Below are 19,711 nucleotides of genomic sequence, written 5' to 3' on the forward strand. Positions count from 1 at the left end.
AGCGGTTCTGCCCTCCTGAAGCCTTGGCCTGCAGGCCCCCTGCCCTAGCTCGCAGCTCTCATTAGTGAGGGTCTCCTCCTCGGCGAGGGCAGGCACCCCCAGCCCCCATGTGTCTTTTGTGCCATCCACGCCCTCTCCCTTTGTGTTAGACCTGCTCCTCCAACCCAGCTCAGGAAGATTCTGGACAATTCTTCCCTCCGGGAACCTCACTTTTCACCGCTGTCCCCTCCCATCTACCCAAGCTCCTCTTCTCCTCCTTCCATTCCTCAACCTATGCCAACCTCCTAGGCCGGCACCCCCAGCCCCCATGTGTCTTTTGTGCCATCCACGCCCTCTCCCTTTGTGTTAGACCTGCTCCTCCAACCCAGCTCAGGAAGATTCTGGACAATTCTTCCCTCCGGGAACCTCACTTTTCACCGCTGTCCCCTCCCATCTACCCAAGCTCCTCTTCTCCTCCTTCCATTCCTCAACCTATGCCAACCTCCTAGGCCATAGCCTGGCCAAGCCACCAACAGGCCCACCGATGCCATAACCGCCCAACCCAAGGAGTGCTCTGGAGTCCTAGAGGTGTTCGCTCTGCAGCACTTAGAGCAGCTGACAAGTCTCTGTCGTGGAATCCTCCCCTGCCCTTGATTCAAGCAACCCTGGCCGCCCGCCAATCTCCTCCCTGACAGGGTTTATCTCGGCCAGGACCCTTACACCCAACCGCTTACTAGAAGGCAGCCCCTGGGTGTCCCCGAGACACGCCCAGCTCAGCCTGTCCGGGAGGGCCAGACCGGCCCTGCACAGCCCCGCTCTCGGGCCCGTGCGCCACCTTAGGCCCCTCCCTCCTCCCCTGAAGCCATCGTCTAGTTCTATGTCACCCCCAGACCATCCCCAGCCATCCCTATCACCAACAGGGAGGGCCCTTACCACTCCTCTCCTGGGTGGTTTTAACAGCTGCTAACTGGTCACCTCCCGACCCGTGACCTGCAATCGTGCAGCTTTGCAATCCATGCCCAGAGAAAAGCCAGGCAATCTTTCTTCAAGACAATCTTATCATGTCACCCTCTGCTTCAACCCCTCCAACACCCGCCCTTGGCCTTTGGCTGGCACATGGCCCTCGGCTCCAGTAACACCACACCACTGGCCCTTCTTGGAACATGCCTTGTCTCTGTGCCACTGCACTCAGCCCTGCAGTCTACAATGGCTCCTCCCTTCTGTTTGTGAACTCCTGCTGATGACTCAAGACCCAGCTAAATCAGCATCTGCTCCCCAAAAAGGTTCTCCTGACTCTCACCTGTCTCTCATCTGGCTGCATCGTTCTCTTCCTCATCATCCCTCTTGTCTGGCTGCCCACCTACCAACACCTCCAGGTGAGGGACTGCACCTTTGACCTCGAGATCCCCCAAGGCCTTGGATGTGACCTCCCCCTCCCACATGTAAGACTGCGCCGTAGGCTAGGGCTGGATACGGGTCCGGGGCCCTGGCTCTCCCCCAACCCAGCCACACCAAGGGGGACACAGGCAGACACGGAGCTTGCCAGTCGAGCGATGGGGTGATAGGAAACAGCAGTAGCAAGGCACCATGTCAAACCCGTGTAGATGAGCAAGCCAGCCTTGTGACTGCGGCGGTAGCTGAGGAGGCACTCGGGGAAACACTCACTCCAGCCAGAGGCAGAGCCCAGCGCCCTGGCCCAAATCCAGAGCGCGCCAGGCTAAGCCAAGAGCAGCGCTCCCTAGCAGGCCAACTAGACCTGCCCACGAGCCAGCCTTCTAAAACATCTCACTGTCCCTCACGCACCAGGCCCCGTGCTCTTACGCCTGCCCTCAACTCATCCACCAAGATCCAGTTCCAACACTCCCCCTGTGACCCTCCGCCCCTGGCCCCTCCCAGTCGCTTCACTATGCCCTTTGTGTGACCCCTCAGTGCTGAGTCCCCATAGGGCCCACGATGGGAAGTGCTGAGCTTCAGAATCCCCAAGTCTCAGCAGCTCAGGCGCCATCAGCCTGGAGCAAAGGCTGAGATACAGCTTCTTCCTCTCATGACAGTACCCGTTGTTCCTGTCCTACTGCCCAGGTAGCTGCTCTTGGCCACCCACTTCTGGGCAACAGGTCAGAATTCACGAGCCAAAGGGATTTCCCAAAGGTACTGGGTTGACAGAAGGAGAAGCCAGCACATGAACCTTGAGAGACTCCGGATATATTCTTGACAGACAAACGTCATCCCCAAATACCTGAATTCGATTTGGCTTTCTTGGTTAGATGTTTTTGGACAGAGTGGGGCTCTCGTGCTTTTATAAAAGGTTGAATAAACAAGGGAGGAGAATGTGAATCTCTCTATGGACACTAGAGAAAGAGGGCCAACCATATCAAAGGAGGGGGGGTGTGCTTCCTACGTGCTTTGCACCATTCCTGTCTCCCTCCTACAGGCTTAACGGGAAGTGGGGCAGGAGCAAGGAGAAAGGTCCTCCCAAGTCCGGACTGGACTATTTTATGCTTGTGGTGGGCCCCCATCCCTGTTGCTGACCCTACCCACTTAGAATTTCCTAAGCATCTCCTAGGTGCCATACTCTCAAGTTGAGTTGAGTCACTCAGCTCTCAGGACCCCTTGCAGGACATGTAGGCACAGCTCCCGTTCATCCCACTCCCCCGTACGAGTGGGAAGCTGGTGTCACAGCGCCACCTGTTGACTCTCCAGGCTGACTACAAGTCCTGCCCCAGACAGGGCTCCACCCGGCGGGCGGATTCTGGGTGACCCACCCCAACTGTCCAGGAAAACACAGGAGGCAGCTGCCCTGGCCAGGAACCAAAAGCCAGGTGATGCCCCAGGAAAGGCTTCAGGCGGAGAGTAGTAACAGGGTGGAAGCCGCCCCAGGAAACTATCATCCTGATGGGTCTGGAGTCATGAAAATAAGGCAGCAAAGAAAAAAAGTAGAGTTCACTCAAAAAGATTCAGGGACACTCTTCCTGCAAGGCTGCCCCAGAACTTCTTAGCACAACTCCGGGCTCGGCCTCCCTATCTACCCTGGGACACACGGAAGTGGTAGAAATGGGGAAAGGAAATGTCCCTGTGACAACTTCAGCTGAACGCCCAGGTGGCCACCCCGAGACAGCAAAGCAAGCTAGAGGGCGAGGGGGCAGGAGCATGCAGCCGGTCCTGCCAGTATGTGCCTGTCCTCTGCCCTCTTGAGCTGAAGAGAGCCAGTGGGAAGGAGCAAGCTGTGTTTCTGTCATGTGCCTTCTTGAAACCAGCCAAGGGATTTTGTGTAAACTGGCGGGGAGCACAGAGCAACTGAAGGTCAGACCACCTGAGCAAAGATATTCCAAGACTAGCTGACTCCAACTGAAACAGGCTGGTGGCCCACCTGGCTACTGGAGAAGTTAACCCTGAAGGCAGCGGGAGAGAGAGAGCTGTCATCCCTGGATGTATCAGCATGGTCCTAGAGTCCAACGGAAACAAGGCAGTGCCTCCAGCAGACGACCTCTCCTGCTCAGAGCCCCCGGGGATGGGGAAAGAAGTAAAAGACAAAAGGTGGCTCCAACTACACTATCCAACGTGGAGGCCACCAGCCACAAACGTGGCCTTTTTAGTTCAAATGAATTAAAACATAACATTAAATGGGAAAATCCAGCTCCTCGGTTACGCCGGCCACACTCGGTTACGCCGGTTACAGCGAGTGTTTCCATCTCGCAGACAGGGCCAGGCTGGAGGATCCCTTTGGTCTCCTCCCATCCAGAGCCCTGCTTTCCACAGCCCCCACCCACCCTCAGCCTCTAGGCAGCAGAGGCTGGAGTCCTCAGGCTCTGAGAGAAAAGGGCTTTCCTGGAATGGCAGGCTTTTCAATGACCTTGGAATCAGGAAGAAGGAAGCCCTGCTTGCTTGGTGTCCAGCCCCAAAGGAGGTCATTCACTGTTTGTTTTGAGAGTGTGAGGAATTCTTCAGCCCAAATCAAGTAGCTGAGCAGATAATCTGTATTTTAAAAGAAGCGGATGCTCACTCTGATGCATGCCAGATGGTCCTTCTTGGACTCTTCATAGGAAACTCCTCCCCACTTTACTGCAGACCCCCTTCATCCAGCACACACAGGACACTGGCCCACTGCTATAGCTGGGGTGAGTCTGGCTTGATGGGGACCAGAATCAATGGACTTACCAAAAAGGCTCTTACCAGTGCCTAGATCTGAAGTGCTATTATATTTGTATTCTTAAAAAAAATGACGGCAGCCGACAGATGGATCAAGTGGAACTGAAGGCCAAAAGCCTGTCGGCCTGGCCTTCTACAGCAGTGGTACTCCACTTAAACCACTATCTTTGGGAGGGCCAAGCACCGGGATTTTAAAAACTCCTAGTTACCTTATCTAGATATCAATCGAAATGAATAGATTATTTAAAAAAAAAAAAAAGCAAAATCCTGCAAGGTAATCAGGGCAATGTGTGATCAGGCACGAATGAGTTTGTATTAAGCAATTCCTATAAAGTTCTTGTAGGTGAGATGTTAGCATGCTTGTAATTTTTTTTAAAGAGTCTCTCTTTTCAAAAATGATAAACCGAAATATTATTTTGCCTGTAAACGTGATATCTGGGATTTGCTTGAAAATAATCCAGAGCCGGGGGTAATGGAGACTGGAGGCAGCGGGGAGTAGATACAATGAGACTGTCTGGACAATGTTCTTTGCTAAAGCTGGGTGACATTCACAGGGAACTCTTCTTCTATTCCGCCTCTACATGTGTTTGTGTTTTCTACATCGACCAGCCAGCAGCCCACCCTGGGTTGAGAACCCCCTAGCATCATCCAGTTGGATGCCTGGGGCCCCAAGGACACCTCAGCTTGCCTGCCTCCAACTCTTGTTCAGCCTCTGCCTGGGGAACACCTTCCCGTGACCCTCCACTCTTGTCTTTGTCCTCTGTCCCACTCTACTCTGCCACTACCCATGCCCAGCCTGGAACATAAGACCCCTGAAAGCCAAGACTGGGCCTTCTCTCACTCACTACTTGGACCAGCACAGCCTACCACATGAGTGGGAAAATCTCACAAAGCACTCTAACTACTCAGGGTGATACTAATAACAGCTACCACTTATTAAACATTCCCCATGTGCTGGGCACAACACTGCAACCATGACCTGAGTGCCCTCACTCCTCACACTAAGCACCTGAGAGAGGTATCCTCATCCCTGCTCTACAAGTAAGGGGAAAGGCTCAGAGAGTAAGTGACTTACCCGAGGTCACACAACTAGCCAGTAACAGACCCAGGATCCCAACCCAGACAGCGGTCACGTCCCAAAGGATCTGAGTATCGGGCCTTTATGCCAAAGGTGCTACGAAGGCACTGAAAGCTGGAGGTGGTGGGACTGGTTTGACATAACAGAAAAGTCACTTGGCTGGAGGAGCAAGGCTGGCAGCAGGAAGCCCCGCCATGACAATGGTTCCCAGGACACTCAGGACGAAGCGTTCCGGAGGGGAAATCCCTAGGCTGCGGAACGGGGACAATTTCAGTTTTTCAAGATGAGTCCTGGAGGCTGGTTGTACAAAGTGTGCATGGACTCAACACTACTGACCTGTCCACTTACAAATGGTTCACATAATCAATTTGATGTTAAGTGCATCTTGCCACAATATAAAAAGCAAAACAAAACATAGGAGTGGGGGATCACATGGGATAAGGCAGAATGAAGGGCAGAGCACCCCCGGGCTTCTGCGCTGAGACAGTGTGCCATCTTGCTGACCTTCCCCTCCTGTACCCTGGTTTCCCCGTTCCTTCCAGTGGGCCTCTTGGCTCCCCCCTTCCCTCCCATGTGTGCGTGTGTGCATGCTTGCAGGCAGTCCTCTGGGTTCTGCCAGTTGGAACTCTGTAGATGCCCACAGCAGAACTGCCACCACCTCAGCCTCACCTTGGCATCCTACTGGCTCCTCCCCTTTCTCCCATCAAACCTCCCAAACCTGTCTCCCACTCGTGACCCAGGCTACTGCGCCCTGGTTCACGCTGCCAGTGTCTGTCACTCCAGCAATTCCCAGCTTGGGTCTCCCTGCTTCTAGGCTGCTCCACCCTATCCCATGCACAGTCGCCAATTACGAATACACAACTCTGATCATAGCCCAGCGCCTCTGGAAAAAACACAGCACTCTACCACACGGAGGTCGGGTACACACTCATTCAAAACCCTCTAGCCTGTCTCTCCCGCCACTCCTGACCCATCCACCCTGCTCAGCCCCCTTCCTGAATCTTAGCTAGTACCTACAGAGGTTCAGGCACTGAATCAGTAGATGCCAGTGAGACGTGTGCAGACACAGACAAGGAAGAGAAAGATGGTAAGAGGCACATGGACGCTTGGGAAAGGATCAGGAGGTCCACAGAAGCTGGCCTAGCTAAAGTATACACAAAATGACAATTGAGAGGGGTTTCCCACTGTTTCTGATATCAGAAAAAAGGGGGAGGGGGGCTTTGGTTAGACACATAAGAATGCTGGAGGAATAGATGGGTTGTCCCAGAACAACGTTCATGAGAAATTCAGTGGAAAATGCAAGTTCCCACATGACAGTTACAGCTTGGCCCTGTTAAGAAGTGTGTGGATTCTGCAGGGAAAGTAGCCAGGTGTGGCGGTGCCATCACCCTGAGTCTGAGTTCTCAGCTCTGCCGATGACTAGCTCTGGGAACTTGGAGAGCCTTCTGAACTTCTCCGAACTGCAGTTTCTCCTTTGCAGCGCTGTTGTAAAGATTAATATGTGCCAAGCACATAGAATGCTTAACAAGTGGTATCTGCTACTGGGCATAGAAAAATCTAGAAAGATACACAGCAAAGATATACGTCACCAGTGATTACAGTGACGTTTCAGAGAATTTATTTTTTTAAAGCCTCGTCTTCCTCCAATGGCTGTGTGCTACCAGATGACTTCATCTTCAGATGTACAAAAGGGACTAAGAGATTAGAGTCACCAGACTCATAAAACTAAGACTAACATGGAGGGTATACAGGCAGGGAGGTTCTAGCTGACAGAATATGCAAGCGCCTCCCTAATAAAGCCAGGCAATAACTACTCAGGGAGAAAAGTAGCCCACTGCCCTGCCTACAGTCTGAAAACCAACCACCTAGTGCTAACAGCTCACACCAACGCGAACACCTGGGGCTGGAGCAGGGGCTCAGAATTAGGCATGTGCTTGGCCACTTACAACCTGGGCAGCTCTGGCCGCCCCATCTCTTTTGGGCTGTCCTTTTCCATTTACAAAGCCCTGCAGGATTATGAAGGGTTATTAAAGCCCTTACTGGCTTCGAGCAGAGCCAGAAACCAAAGGAACCACACCAACAGCTCATACACATACAGGCGAGGCCACAGAGCCATCCAATCTTTGAGATAAGCCCTTCTTTTAACAGAGAATACTTAGGTGACAGAAGGGAGATGCTTATCTAAAGACACACAGCTGCTCAAGTGGCAGCATTGGCCTGGGCACTCCAGTCTCCTGAATGTTGATTCCGCATCCTTCTTCCTATGCTGCCAGCCCTCCTAAGTACGGACACCCAGAAGGTGTGGAGGTGTGTGCTACTGATCGGTACCCCATGACACCAGATACAGTGTGGTAAGAGCTGGTCACATGCCAGTCTTCCCTCAACTACTCTATCTTCTTTCTCTGGCAACAACCCGGCACTGTCTCAGGTAGAGTCATGCTCAAATGTTTGCTGAGCTAAGACCATGAATGGGGCCCCACAAAACAATTCTCCTAACACAGCCAAACTCGACCTGCCCAAGAGAAAGAGTCATCTCTTTCCATCCTTTCGCAGGCTTACAGGCAGCTAACAAGTGAGTGGTTCATCTGTAAAAGAACAAGTGCAAGGGTTCAGAGGGCCACATACGCAAATAAAGAGATTACCTGCCACGCAGGGCGGACAGTGTGTGCTGACAGATGAGAAAAGGCATTCTTCAGAGAAAGGGCTTCAAAAACTGCTGGGTGCGCACAGCCTGGCTTCTGAGAGAACCAACCAGGTACATGAGGGGAGCGACTACTCCAAGGTTTTTAAATGCATGTGACCACATTCAGGCCCAGATGAATCCCACCAGGTAGCGAAACCCTGCAACAGGCCAGAACTGCTGTCCACCTGTGCCCTCTGGGGTAGTCTGCTTGGGGAGACGTGCCAGAGCAGTGCCAGTCAAGCACTAATGGGCACTAACGGGGTCCGTTGGCCGGGGGTGGGCCTAAGGGTCTGCATTTCCGACAAGCCCACAGGTCATAAAGGCTGCAGGGCCACAGGCCACACTTAGGGCAGCCAAGTGCCAGGGGACTAGGACACTATCAATCCATTTCCAATGATTAAAGAGAAAAAAAAGAAAAAAGAAATGCAATGTGTGGGACAACAGACAAGAAGCAAACCAATGTGGGAGAGTGTTTTTTTTAATAGTAAAAATTTCAAATCGGCTCAGGTCTGTGAGCAGGGAATTGGTTAAACACACAATGGTCCCCTCACGTAACACAACACTACACAACCATTAAGAACAAGAGAGGTCTGCATGAGTCATTTGGAAACACTGCCAAGCTATATCACTGGGTAAAAAAGGCAAGTCGAAGCAGAGAAAAAAAAAAACCCACAGCACTTGTAAAAGAAAACTTATACGTGATGCAAGATATTTTTCAAAAGTTCAGAAACATCCCCAATATTACCTGTACCTGTCTCTGAGGATGGGACTACAGGGCACTCACTCTTTCGCCCAACATTTCTATATTATTTGAATTTGGAGGGCTTTATGTTACTATGAGCAGGTATAACTTTTGTAATCAGGATAACAAAGATGAGAGCTTTGCTTTTTAAAGTGTTTCCTGCATATGGGTTGTATGGATATCAAGTTTGGACAGAAACATTTCTATGGCTAATGCTGTGCAAAGAGAAGTTTCTCAAGGGCCACAGCCACCACAAAGAATCTGACCCCTAGATAAGGGGAGAGTTTATAGGTCCTGTTTTGATCAGCTACTGGACAGGGACATAGGAGGGTGTGGCAGACATAACAAGGCATCTTTTCCCTGAGACGTATGGCTGCTGGAACAACCAGATCCAAGAAGTTACCACGTGTGACATGTTTAAAAGGGAATACATAACAAAGCCTACGTGCTTGTCTAATAGAAAGGCCCCGGCAAAGTGGGAGAGGCAGCCAACATGACAGAGAACAGAGCAGGATCGCAAGAGCAGACGGAAATGGTGGGCCCAAAGTCTGCTCTGTTCTCCCAACCTCTGGGCACCCCTTAGAGAATAACGTGGGGTGTAAATGAGGACTGCTTTTCTTTGAAGCCACCCCTTTAGGTTGGAAAGGAAACTGCGAACTGTTCTGTACCCTGACTGTGGGGTGGTACTTTACTCTGCTTTTGTCAAAACTTATTGGTCAAAATGTTGAGCCAAGCACACACTTGTCTGGTATACCTGGCTACCCACTGTCCCCTAGTACAGATAATACATGCCCTGAAGAGATCACAAGGAAGCCACAGTATGTGGCGAATAAGCACCGCCCAGTCTATCTGCCAGCACTGTGACTGCTCTGGAATTCACCATCTGCACTTTGCCAACGTCTCTCAACGTGGGGCCCCACATGCAACTCTCCAGGTAGCACTGGCTGACTCCCTCCTGGCAGCCCCAGCCTTCACTGAAGGGCACTAAGGGCTCATCAGCTTTTGCAGTAGTTCAGCCACTAACTCCTACTGAGCTACAATGAGCCACAACCCCAAGTCATCTGAGTTCCTGTTTGACCCTACCTCTGTAGCCCTTTATGAACCTACAAGCAGGTTTACAAATGTTCCCCTGTTAAAAACTCTAATCTCATTCAAGCCGGCCCCACCAGTGAACCAAGAAAGCCATGGATTCTGAGTGATAACTAATCTGCCGTTCACTTCCTCCTAGCTTCCATCTCTCCCTGCATCTGCTCGCATTAAAACAACCAACAACAGAGAACACTGAGTGGGTTGGGGGTGGAAAGTTAAGCTCCTGAGGCCTGTATTTGGATGGAGCTAATCCATGAGGCAGCCACTCATGGGAGTTAGGACCCTGCCCAATGACACTGTTATGCCAGCACCTGGCCCACACTTCAGCACATGGTCCATAAGAATCAAATCAGAGCCTGGTAATCATTCTGCTGAAAATCTACATACACTAGCCTGACAGACGGCAGGGGCAGACTGAGAGAACTGGCTCTCTAGGAACTCACGGTAGTTGCCAGCAATGCCTCTCTTTACTCTGAAAGGACACAAGCTTTTCCTTCTAGAACATGGCTTGAAATCAGAGTCAGACCATCTCATTCTAGTTACTGCTTCATCTACTTTCTCTTTCCTTTGGAAACTGAGATGCTTGCCTGTCTGCAGTCTTCTAGAACCTCTCCCACCCTGCAATTCCTCAAGGACTGGCAAGCCCATCTGCAAACAATCGCCAAGAGGCCCTGGACATAATGTCATCAAGTCCAAGTGGAAGCTAAGTCATTTAGAGAAGCTGGGCACTCCTGTGTACCCTTGCCCTCTGGGGATTTCAATCCTCTCATCCCAGTGCTTGCCATTCCTTGACACAGAAACACCAAGGGGACTATATTCTTCCCGGGTCCTACCATGTTTCATGATCCAGAGCTCACTGCAGGCTTTCACCTCCCCAATACTATTCCTACGCTCTGTGTACTCTTCTGGGGCAGTCCTTACTTTTCCTCCTGCCCTATCTTTCAGATGAGATCTGAGCTGGCTGGGGAGCCCTAAGCACCTGTGGTCCCTCAGACCCGCAGTATCATCATGTCCTCCCATCCTTCAGCTCTCGTGCAGGTGGACTCGAATCCCGTTTTTGAGACCTGGTCCTCCAGACCTGCTTCCCTTTCAGTCTCAGCCCACAAGATCATCTTCTTTTTCGCAGCTTCCTGAAACCCTAAAATTCTAGGGTCTGTGTCCAACTCCTCCCAGCTTTCTCACTTCCTGACTCTGATCGGACGGCTCGCCTTGAAGAGCTGTCTGCTCTTTCCAGCGCCACCTGCAATACTTTCCAACTTTGACCCAGAGAGGGCATGCTCACCTGAGCAACTGACTTTTCCTGAAAAACCGAAACCCAGACAGGTAGTCATTCTAATGTCTAGTGAAGAAGGACGTCCAGGTGACGAGCAGTGGGAGAGCCCAGCCTGTGAATCCACATGTTCACCCTGCTTCTGAGTAACCTCAGGGTGAGCCTCTTCCCAATACCCCTGGAAGCCCTTGGCCTGAGCTCGATGTCTCCCTGCCAGCCAGCATGCTTGAGAATGGCTGGGCTGCTGGTCAGAACCCCTTTGAGCAGGGGGGCAGTAAAGCAGCCCCAGACTCAAACAGGCACTTTCAATCAGTCTAATCTTGCCCAACGAGCCACCCCCTTGGCCCTGATCAAGGCATTCAGTCTTGCAAAAACAAAAAACAACAACAACAAAACAAATACTCAGACTACCATGGAGCACAATATGCTCCTGTGACAGGTCTAACATTGGAGAAGACCCTGGGGACAAGGTTGGCTTCAGCCCCTTCATGCCATTTCTGCCTACTCTTTCTCAAGCAGGACCCCATACACAAAAAGCCCCTATTTAATCGGTCCCTTTGAAGCTGGGCTCCAAAGGGCCTCTCCCAGAGGAGGGAAATGCCTCATCATTTACTTCACGCTATCTACAGAGAGCGAGCTGCTAATGCATTTGCCTTTAAAGAGCATGTGGCAAGTTACGGCAGAGCCAGAAGACTTCTGGTCAGTCCTCTCCCACTCTCCACATTGCCTCTGGAAACCAAGAGGAAAATCAGAGGCCTCTGGGGAAATTGGGTGGCTCCCTAACACACACAGACCTCTGGTTCAAGGACACGGACTGAAGAGTCAAAGTCACAGACTAGCCTAGGGGTCCCCTCGCCCCTCCCCACTCACAAGGACAGCAGCAGAGAAAAGCCGGCAATGTAGAGATTCCTCTGGGCACGGAAAAGCTTCATGTGGAAGTGTTCCAGGGCCCCAGGGTTGTTCTGGAGATTCACCTTCTCTGTCACGTCATCATACTTCCGAATCTCACGCAGAGCATCTATAGTGGAGCAGAGAGGAGACACAGGGTTTAGTGCCCAAGCGGACAAGTCCGGGCTGTCCAGCTTGGACAGGCGGCATCAGTCGAACGGTCCTGCTTCCCTCAAACCATCTCCCATCATCACCCCTTCGACACACGCCCTGGGCATGCCTGTGAGAACTCTGCCCTCAGACCCTCTCTCTCTTCCAACTTTTCTCACGTCCCTCCCAGGCCCCATTCTACTCCAGCCACAAGCTTGCTGTGTCAAGATGCTAACTAAGTCTTAGGTATTGCTGGCCAGGAGCAGCTCCCCTTTCCATGGGTCCCCACTCCACCTCAGCACGTCTGGTTCTGTTTATCTTAAGTCGGATGCTGTCAGTCACCGCACTGATAAGCAAGGGTCCTCCTGTTTATGGAAATGCCCACTAAGGAGACATGAGCTGCCTAGGGGACAAGAACCAGAGGATGCCTGCTAAAGAGTTTTCCCTTCTAAGCTTTGTAACAGGTTTTATTAGGATTATAAAAGGAATTCGTGTTCATCAAAAGTTCAAACATTCCAGAAATATAGAAAAAGCATCCCATAACATAATCGCCTCCAGCAGGGTATAGAATATGTGGCCATCTTATCTCAAGCAGTCGCTCTGTCACATTACACTATGTTGTTTTCTTGGTAATACACACCCATATCTGAAATTACCCTAATTATAGGTTTACTGTGTGTCTCCCCCAAATCAGACTACAAACTCCACGAGAGCATAAATCTTTTCTAGTATGTCCCTAGGGCTTAGCACAGTTCTGGCGCACAGGAGACATGCAAATAACTGATGAAAGGTAAGCAGCCTTTGCTCCTGAGAGCCACTGTTAAACATACGTTATTCTAGTATGCAAATATTTTTACATCTCTAAGTTTGTAAAGTAGATACGGAACCATCTCATACCTACAGCTTTCTCCCCACCCCAAGACATCTCTTTAGGTTGGTACATAAAGACCTACCTAAAGAGAGTCCTTAACAGACCCCCGTGAAGGAGGGGTAAGGTATCATTGTATAGATATTGTTTGGTTCTTAATTCCTGATTTGACACTGCTTGGTTTTTAAGTTGATCTTACATTATAAAAATCTGCCTCCAAAAAAAAAAAAAAGTCTACAGCCATGCCACCCTGAACGTGCCCGATCCCATCTAATCTAGGAAGCTAAGGAGGGTCGGGCCTGGTTAGTACTTGGATGGGAGACTCACCTAGGGAGATCATGTGATGTAGGCACATAAATAATAGATAAAGATAAATAAATACATAGATAGATAGATAAAAAATCTGCCTCTCCAGGGTTGGGAGGGAAAAACCTGCCTCCCCATACTGGTGCCTTTGTTAAATCTGTATCATGAAGCAAGGGCTTTCCAACACTATTAGCAGGAGTATAAACTGGGAAACTCACCTATGAATTGCTATGGACATGTTCCTGCCCGCTTCCCAGTCCTATGACAAATTCTAACCCGCAATGGGATGGTATTAGGAGGTGGGGCCTTTGGGACGTGACTAGGTCATGAGTGCAAGGCCCTTAGGATGGCATTAGTGCCCTTATAAAAGGTAGCAGGTGATTAGGTCGTGAGCGCAATATTCTTATGAATCAGATCAGTGCCCTTATAAAAGGGACCCCAGAGAGCTCCCTCACCCCCTTCTGCCATGTGTGGACACAGCAAGCCAATCATCTATGAACTAGAAAGACGGCCCTTGTCAGATACCGATTCTGCTGGCAGCTTGATCCTGGACGTCCAGCCTCCAGAACCATGAGAAATAAATGTCTGTTGTTTAAACCAACCATTCTACGGTATTTTTGTCACAGCAGCCCAAACTAAGACAAAGAATTTAAAATGTTCATGCCCTTATATTCATCAGCTCCACCTCTATGAATTTATCCTATAGAAGCATTTGCATAAATGTACAATATTAGGATGCCTATGAAGAAGGAATTACCTTATAACCATTTGATAGAATACAGGCATACCTGTTACTGCACTTCATGGATCCTGAGTTTTCATCAACACCAAGGCAAGATCCTCCACCAGCAAAAACATTATAATTCACTGAAGACTCAGGTGATGGTTAGCATTTTTTAGCAATAAAGTATTTTTAAAGTGTACAATATTTTTAAAGATATAATGCTACTGCACGCAACAAACTACAGTACAGTATAAATACAAGTTTTATATGCACTGGAAAATCAAAAAAGTTGTGTGACTTGCTTTACTGCGATATCCACTTTATCGCAGTGGTCTGGAACCAAACCCACAATCTCTCTGAGGTGTGCCTGTACAGTCGGCCTTCTGCATCTGTGGGTTACACATCCATGGATCCAACCAGAAGCAGATCGAAAATGCTTGGGAAAAAATGTTACGTTATTGCTGACATCTATTATGTAGTTAGGCCTATGTTGGCTATGTCTATACTGAACATGTATTGACTTTTTTTCTTATCGTTATTCCCTAAACAATACAGTATAACAACTACTTATATAACATTACATATATTAGGTATTATAAGTATTCTAGAGATGACTTAAAGTATATAGTAGAATATGTGTAGTTTACATTACATGCAAATACTACACTACTCTTTATGAGACAAGCATCCATAGATTTTGGTATTCATAGGGGTCCTAGAACCAATCCCCCACAGATAACAAGGGATGACTATACTACACAACCTTTAAAAAGAATGAGACTGTTGTTAAAAAAAAAACAAAAAAAACCTAAGATACAGTAAGTGGAAAAGTGCTCAATCCAAAACAGTGTGTAATTTATTAACAAAGATGTCAGCATAGAACATGCCTCTGGAAATGTACGATGAAGCATTAATGATGGCTAACTGTGAGACATGGGATTATGGGGGACTTTAACTTTCTAGGTTAAATTTTTAAAAATATTTTTATGATGGAAAAAAACATGTTTTTCTACACTGTCATCTGCATCCAGGAACCCCATCACCTTAAGGACCACCCTGGCCAATGGCAAAGAGCAGATTAGGGATGGGGGTGTTTGGCCATACTAGCCCGAGTCACAAAGCAGAGTGCTGCCTTCCCAGACTCAGGCCTCTGGCCAGGGCAGTTGACTCTGGACCCTCATCACTCCCCAGTCAGATCTGCCCTAGGCCACTCCCAGTGAAGAATAGGGGCCAGCAAGGGCTACAGTTCTAACTGGTATGCCCATCATATTTCACTAGTATTTGCTACCAGCTAACACTTATATTTTTTTGTTTGTTTTGTTTTTAGGCGAGGCAACCCTTGGTTGACCTCACAGATTGCAAGGACCTTGTTAGTTTACAATCTCTTTTTTTATTTTTTACGCCTACAGCACCTGGTCTTCCTAGGTGGTCTCTCATCCAAGTACTAACCAGGCCCGATCCCGCTTAGCTTCCGAGATCAGATGGGATCAGGCTTGTTCAGGGTAGCACGGCCATAGACTAACACGTATTTGTAGAAACCACTGCAGACCTCTCTAGATTATGCTTATGAAAGCAGCCTGTCATCAGTCAGATATCCCTCTAGAACTTTCAAGCAATTCCCCAATGCCAAAAAGAAGAATGGCGCCTTTGCTAACTTGGGTTCTGCAAAGCAGTGGTCCCCAACCTTTCTGGTACCGGGGGCCGGCGCCCCTATGAGAATCTAATGCCTAATGATCTGAGGTGGAGCTGAGGGGTGATGTTAGCACTGGGGAGCTGCTGTAGATACAGATGAAGCTTCGCTCACTCACCCACCGCTCACCTCCTGCTATGTGGCCCAGTTTCTAACAGTCCACAGACCAGTACTGGTGCGCAGCCTGGGGGTTGGGGACCCTGCTGCAAAAGACCTCCCTGGTCCACTCAGCTGCACTAGGAAATGGAGAGTTCGTGGAGTGTGGTTTGCAGAGGGGCAAGGCCTAAAGAGAATACCTCCAGCACAGTCCCTCCCTGCCCCAATTCTCATCCCCACCCCACATCCAAGAGCAAAAGCAAATGAAAAGCCTGGCTTTTATGCTCAGAGGATGATGTGCATATTCCCTGGTCCCTGTGTGCTCAGAGGCTGCTCAGGGAGAGGACTCTGAATACAAAGAGCTACCAAAGATCTACCTCTTGGGGCCTTGCCAAGTATTTCAACAGCAAGGTATCCAAGCAGCTGGCACTCACCCTACATGGCTGGGAATGGGCGGGCCACATGTGGCCTGTTCAAAGGTAGTCCTGCCTGAACATATCCCATCAGGTCTCAAGATATTAGGAAGGGGAAATACCTGACGCTGAAGCTAGTGGGTGGGGCCAAGCAAGTTCCCCTAAACTCCGGCCCCCTATTCTCCCACCCTCCACCAAATTTCTGTTGGGGGCTGGGGAGAGGAGTGCTCTGAGCTTAAGCAAGCATCACTCTTTGTAGACAGGTCCACTGCCTGTAGCAGGGCCAAGCCAACACTTTGGAGTCCAAGTAGGAGGATGTACTAATCACTAACCACAGCAAAACACACATTTAACAGCCAGATGACAGCTGCACTAATTCCTCTGGTCTCTGAACGATCACACCACCATGTCGAAAAATGTTCACCTCCCATCTTAGTACCACCTAGCCACAGGCCCCATCCCTGAGTGTACTCTAGAATCAGCTTATCTTTCAAGCCCCAGCTGGTATGCACCTCAATGTGGGGTTTATAGAACTTCGGAGCTGGAAGGACCCAGAAAGACCTGAAGTTTGACTCAGATCCAGAGAGGTCTGGGATTTGCTCCATAGACATGCTGCCAAATCTCTTGGCCCCCACTATACTACAGGACACAGCAGCTTCCTTCCCAGCTAGGCTCCCTATCTACTTGGTCATTCAGTCCCCTATTCGTGATCTATTCCAGGCAGCAAGGGAGAAACTAATGCTGCTAAGTGGCTGGAGAGCAGTACTACTTAGACCAAGGTCAGCATGGCCCAGTTATAGCCCCTCTTGATTTCAGTTCTAGAACAACCCAAGGAGCCACCTGAAACGTGAGGTGATTATCACAGAGTCCACAAAGACTGCTAGTCAAAGTGAAGGCCCTACCAGCAATACCCTCTTCATGGATGAAGGGAGCGTCTTCTCCCAAGAGAAAGACAGGGCCACTAGTAGTCTATCTCTGAGAAGCCAAAGCTGTACGCTGCATGTGGAACATGGCACAGAGCTTTGCAGCAGATGCCATAGCAAAGGGTCTCGGTCATGTAGCTGCCATCGGCAACAGCTCACTCACCAATGACCAGCAGCACAAGGATGACAATGAGAACCACAAAGAAGGTGTTGCCATGGGTCACTACGAACTCCACCAGGCGGGACTTGAAAATCTTCTGCCATCTGTGAAAAAAAAAAACAAAAAGGATGGGCTGAAAACAAAGAACATATACTTGGGATCTGGGCCTTGAGAATAGAAACCCAGTCTTAGGTTTCTCCATTGGTCGAATATCCCACACAGCCTCAGCTGCAATTTTCAAATTTATGGCATCCATTCAAGAGTGTTTCAAAAAGATGCTCGTCCCTGTATAGAAATTTCTAGAAAACCAGTCTTAAATACTGGTAGTCTCTGGGGAAGGAAATGAAAAATTTACTTTCCGCTACATTCCCCTGCATAGTGTTCAAAATGCTTGCCACATTCACATTATTTCTTTAAGTTGTTTTTCCACGTGACCGGTCTTGGTTCATCTAGAATCCCACCATCTAAAGCAGGTCCAACCTCCCTTCATTTCTTCCACAAATACTTCAGAATGTAGTCCTATAAGTGGCCCTATAACCTTCAAAGATGGTTAATGAAATCGCAATGCAGTAAGAATCCCCCATTATCAGAGCCAGGGTCCCAAAGTCTAGCTGTTGCACTTTTAAATAGCTGGTTTGTTTGAATCCAGACCGACGAGGTTCTGCTTCTGCATTAGTTGAGAAATATCTGAAACCTCTTATTTTATAAGTTCCCCCTTCCCTCACCCTCTTTTGTTTTCTTTCCCAATTTACTTTTTGCAGAAACCAGGTTGTTTGTCCTACAAAGTTTCACAGATTGCAGCTCCAAAGGGGCTTCTGTCTCTGCCATTCCCTCCAAACTGTATGAGGTGTGAAGATTCAGATCTGACTTCTGGCAAAAGCATTCCTTAGGCAGTGCTGTATACTTCCTATTGTATCACATCAAGTGCCCGTATATTTCATTAAAAGTTTTTTTAAAATATCTATAGAGACTCAACCTTATTTGTAATGATCTAATTTAAGTCAGAATAATGTGTTTATGTATCATATGTAATTAAAAACTAATTTCCAATTAACTTTTAACAGGTCCTCTGTTCACTGAAAAGGGATATGGCTTCATCCTTCATAGGCTGAGTAATGCTCATGAGGTTACTACGCAATGCCAGTGAGTTAAGAGGACAGAAGTCGCCAAATCAGCAAGAACATGACCCCGTGGTACAAGTCTCCCGGATCCCACACTGCCATCCCCTGAACCTCAGGGACCCAAGGGGAGGCAGGAGGGCATCATTCCCAGAACCGTAACTAGAGCCAGGTCTTCTCCCTTTTGGGGCATTCTGAAGACCTGAAGGCAGGGAACACAGGACAGGAACTCAGCAAGATGTGACAAAGCAGAACGGTGTGGAAGGTTGGCAACAGTAAAACACAACCCCAGACAGGTTCTACCTGTTCCTGTCTGGCTCCAATTCCAGGGTCCACCAACTTTACACACATATACGACAGGGCTCCGCAATAGTCACCCTCTTACTTGCTTGCCTGCTCCTCCGCAGGCCATACCTTTTGGGTGAAATGAAGGGAATGCAGAGAAGCAGCACGAGAAAGACCTCTGCATAGAGGAAGGTGGCAACTGCAGTCCACTGCAGACTCATCCTGTTGCTGGATTTCCAACAGGGAGAAGTGAGCTTGTTTCCTGACAGGGCACAGAAGGAAAAGGAGTCACGAGAGCTGGACGGCCACGCTTTGCGTACCCCAGCACCCTACTCGTCTTTAAAGAACTGGCTGAAAGAGGACTCGGGGCTCGACTGAGCACGGAGACTTGACCAACAGCGTTCAAAGGCGCGACCAACTTCCCCTCACGGGGCGGCGTTCCCCCGCTGCCCTCCGGTAAGTGCAATAGCGCGTCCAGAGCCACTTTTCTGGATAATTCCCTTCCCCGCGGAGTCCGAGACACCCCTCATGCCTGTTTAAGTGGGAATGCGTTTTTAATAAAGACTATACACATGGGAGGAAATTCTCAACATCCATCAGGGCCGCTCTGCGGTAGACTCCCAGCTCCCTGTCAGCCCTGAGGCGGCAGTATTTCAGTAACGCACTTTCTCCGAAAGCCGGGGCGCCCCCCAACCCCCGCCCCAGGAAAACCAACCAGGAGGCCGCTCCCTCCCAGCCCATCCAACGGGGCCGAGAGAAAACCAGCAGTTCCCTGTGAGGCTAGAGCGGAGTCTAAATGGCCTCCCGACTACCGCGTCCGCCTCCGATGGGGCTGGAGGACTCAAAGTACCTCAGAAAACCCGCAAGAGCGACTCCTACAGGGCGGGAGTCAGGGCCACGAGCAAATGCAGGTCTCGACTAAACGCCTCATGACCCCATCCAGAGAAAGTTCTAGAAAAAGCTGTCTCCTCAGAAACCAGAAGAGGCCCTCCCGGCAGCCCTGACAGGCCATAGTTCTCGCCCGGCTCGGGAAGCCCCGCGCGGGGCCCCCGGCATGGCCCTGGCCCCACACGCCCTCCCCAAGCCCCGCATCGGCGGCTCCT

At 49.7% G+C, this 19,711-nt stretch overlaps 1 protein-coding gene and 1 pseudogene across 1 annotated transcript in view; both read right to left on the bottom strand.

Annotated features, from left to right (window-relative positions):
• Positions 1-19,711, bottom strand: part of BCAP31 (B cell receptor associated protein 31) — a 25,705-nt gene that overhangs the window by 5,753 nt on the left and 241 nt on the right. The window contains exons 2-4 of the mRNA XM_006915277.3: positions 18,738-18,870; positions 17,209-17,309; positions 11,858-12,005 (exon numbers count right to left, since the gene is read on the bottom strand). Of these exons, the coding sequence (XP_006915339.1) occupies positions 11,858-12,005; positions 17,209-17,309; positions 18,738-18,829 (341 nt within the window). The 5' untranslated portion in view covers positions 18,830-18,870. The remainder of the gene's footprint in view (positions 1-11,857; positions 12,006-17,208; positions 17,310-18,737; positions 18,871-19,711) is intronic.
• LOC112482558 lies at positions 15,324-15,442 on the bottom strand (annotated as a pseudogene).

The sequence above is a fragment of the Pteropus alecto genome, unplaced genomic scaffold (assembly GCF_000325575.1).
Source record: "Pteropus alecto unplaced genomic scaffold, ASM32557v1 scaffold396, whole genome shotgun sequence".
NCBI lineage: Eukaryota > Metazoa > Chordata > Mammalia > Chiroptera > Pteropodidae > Pteropus > Pteropus alecto.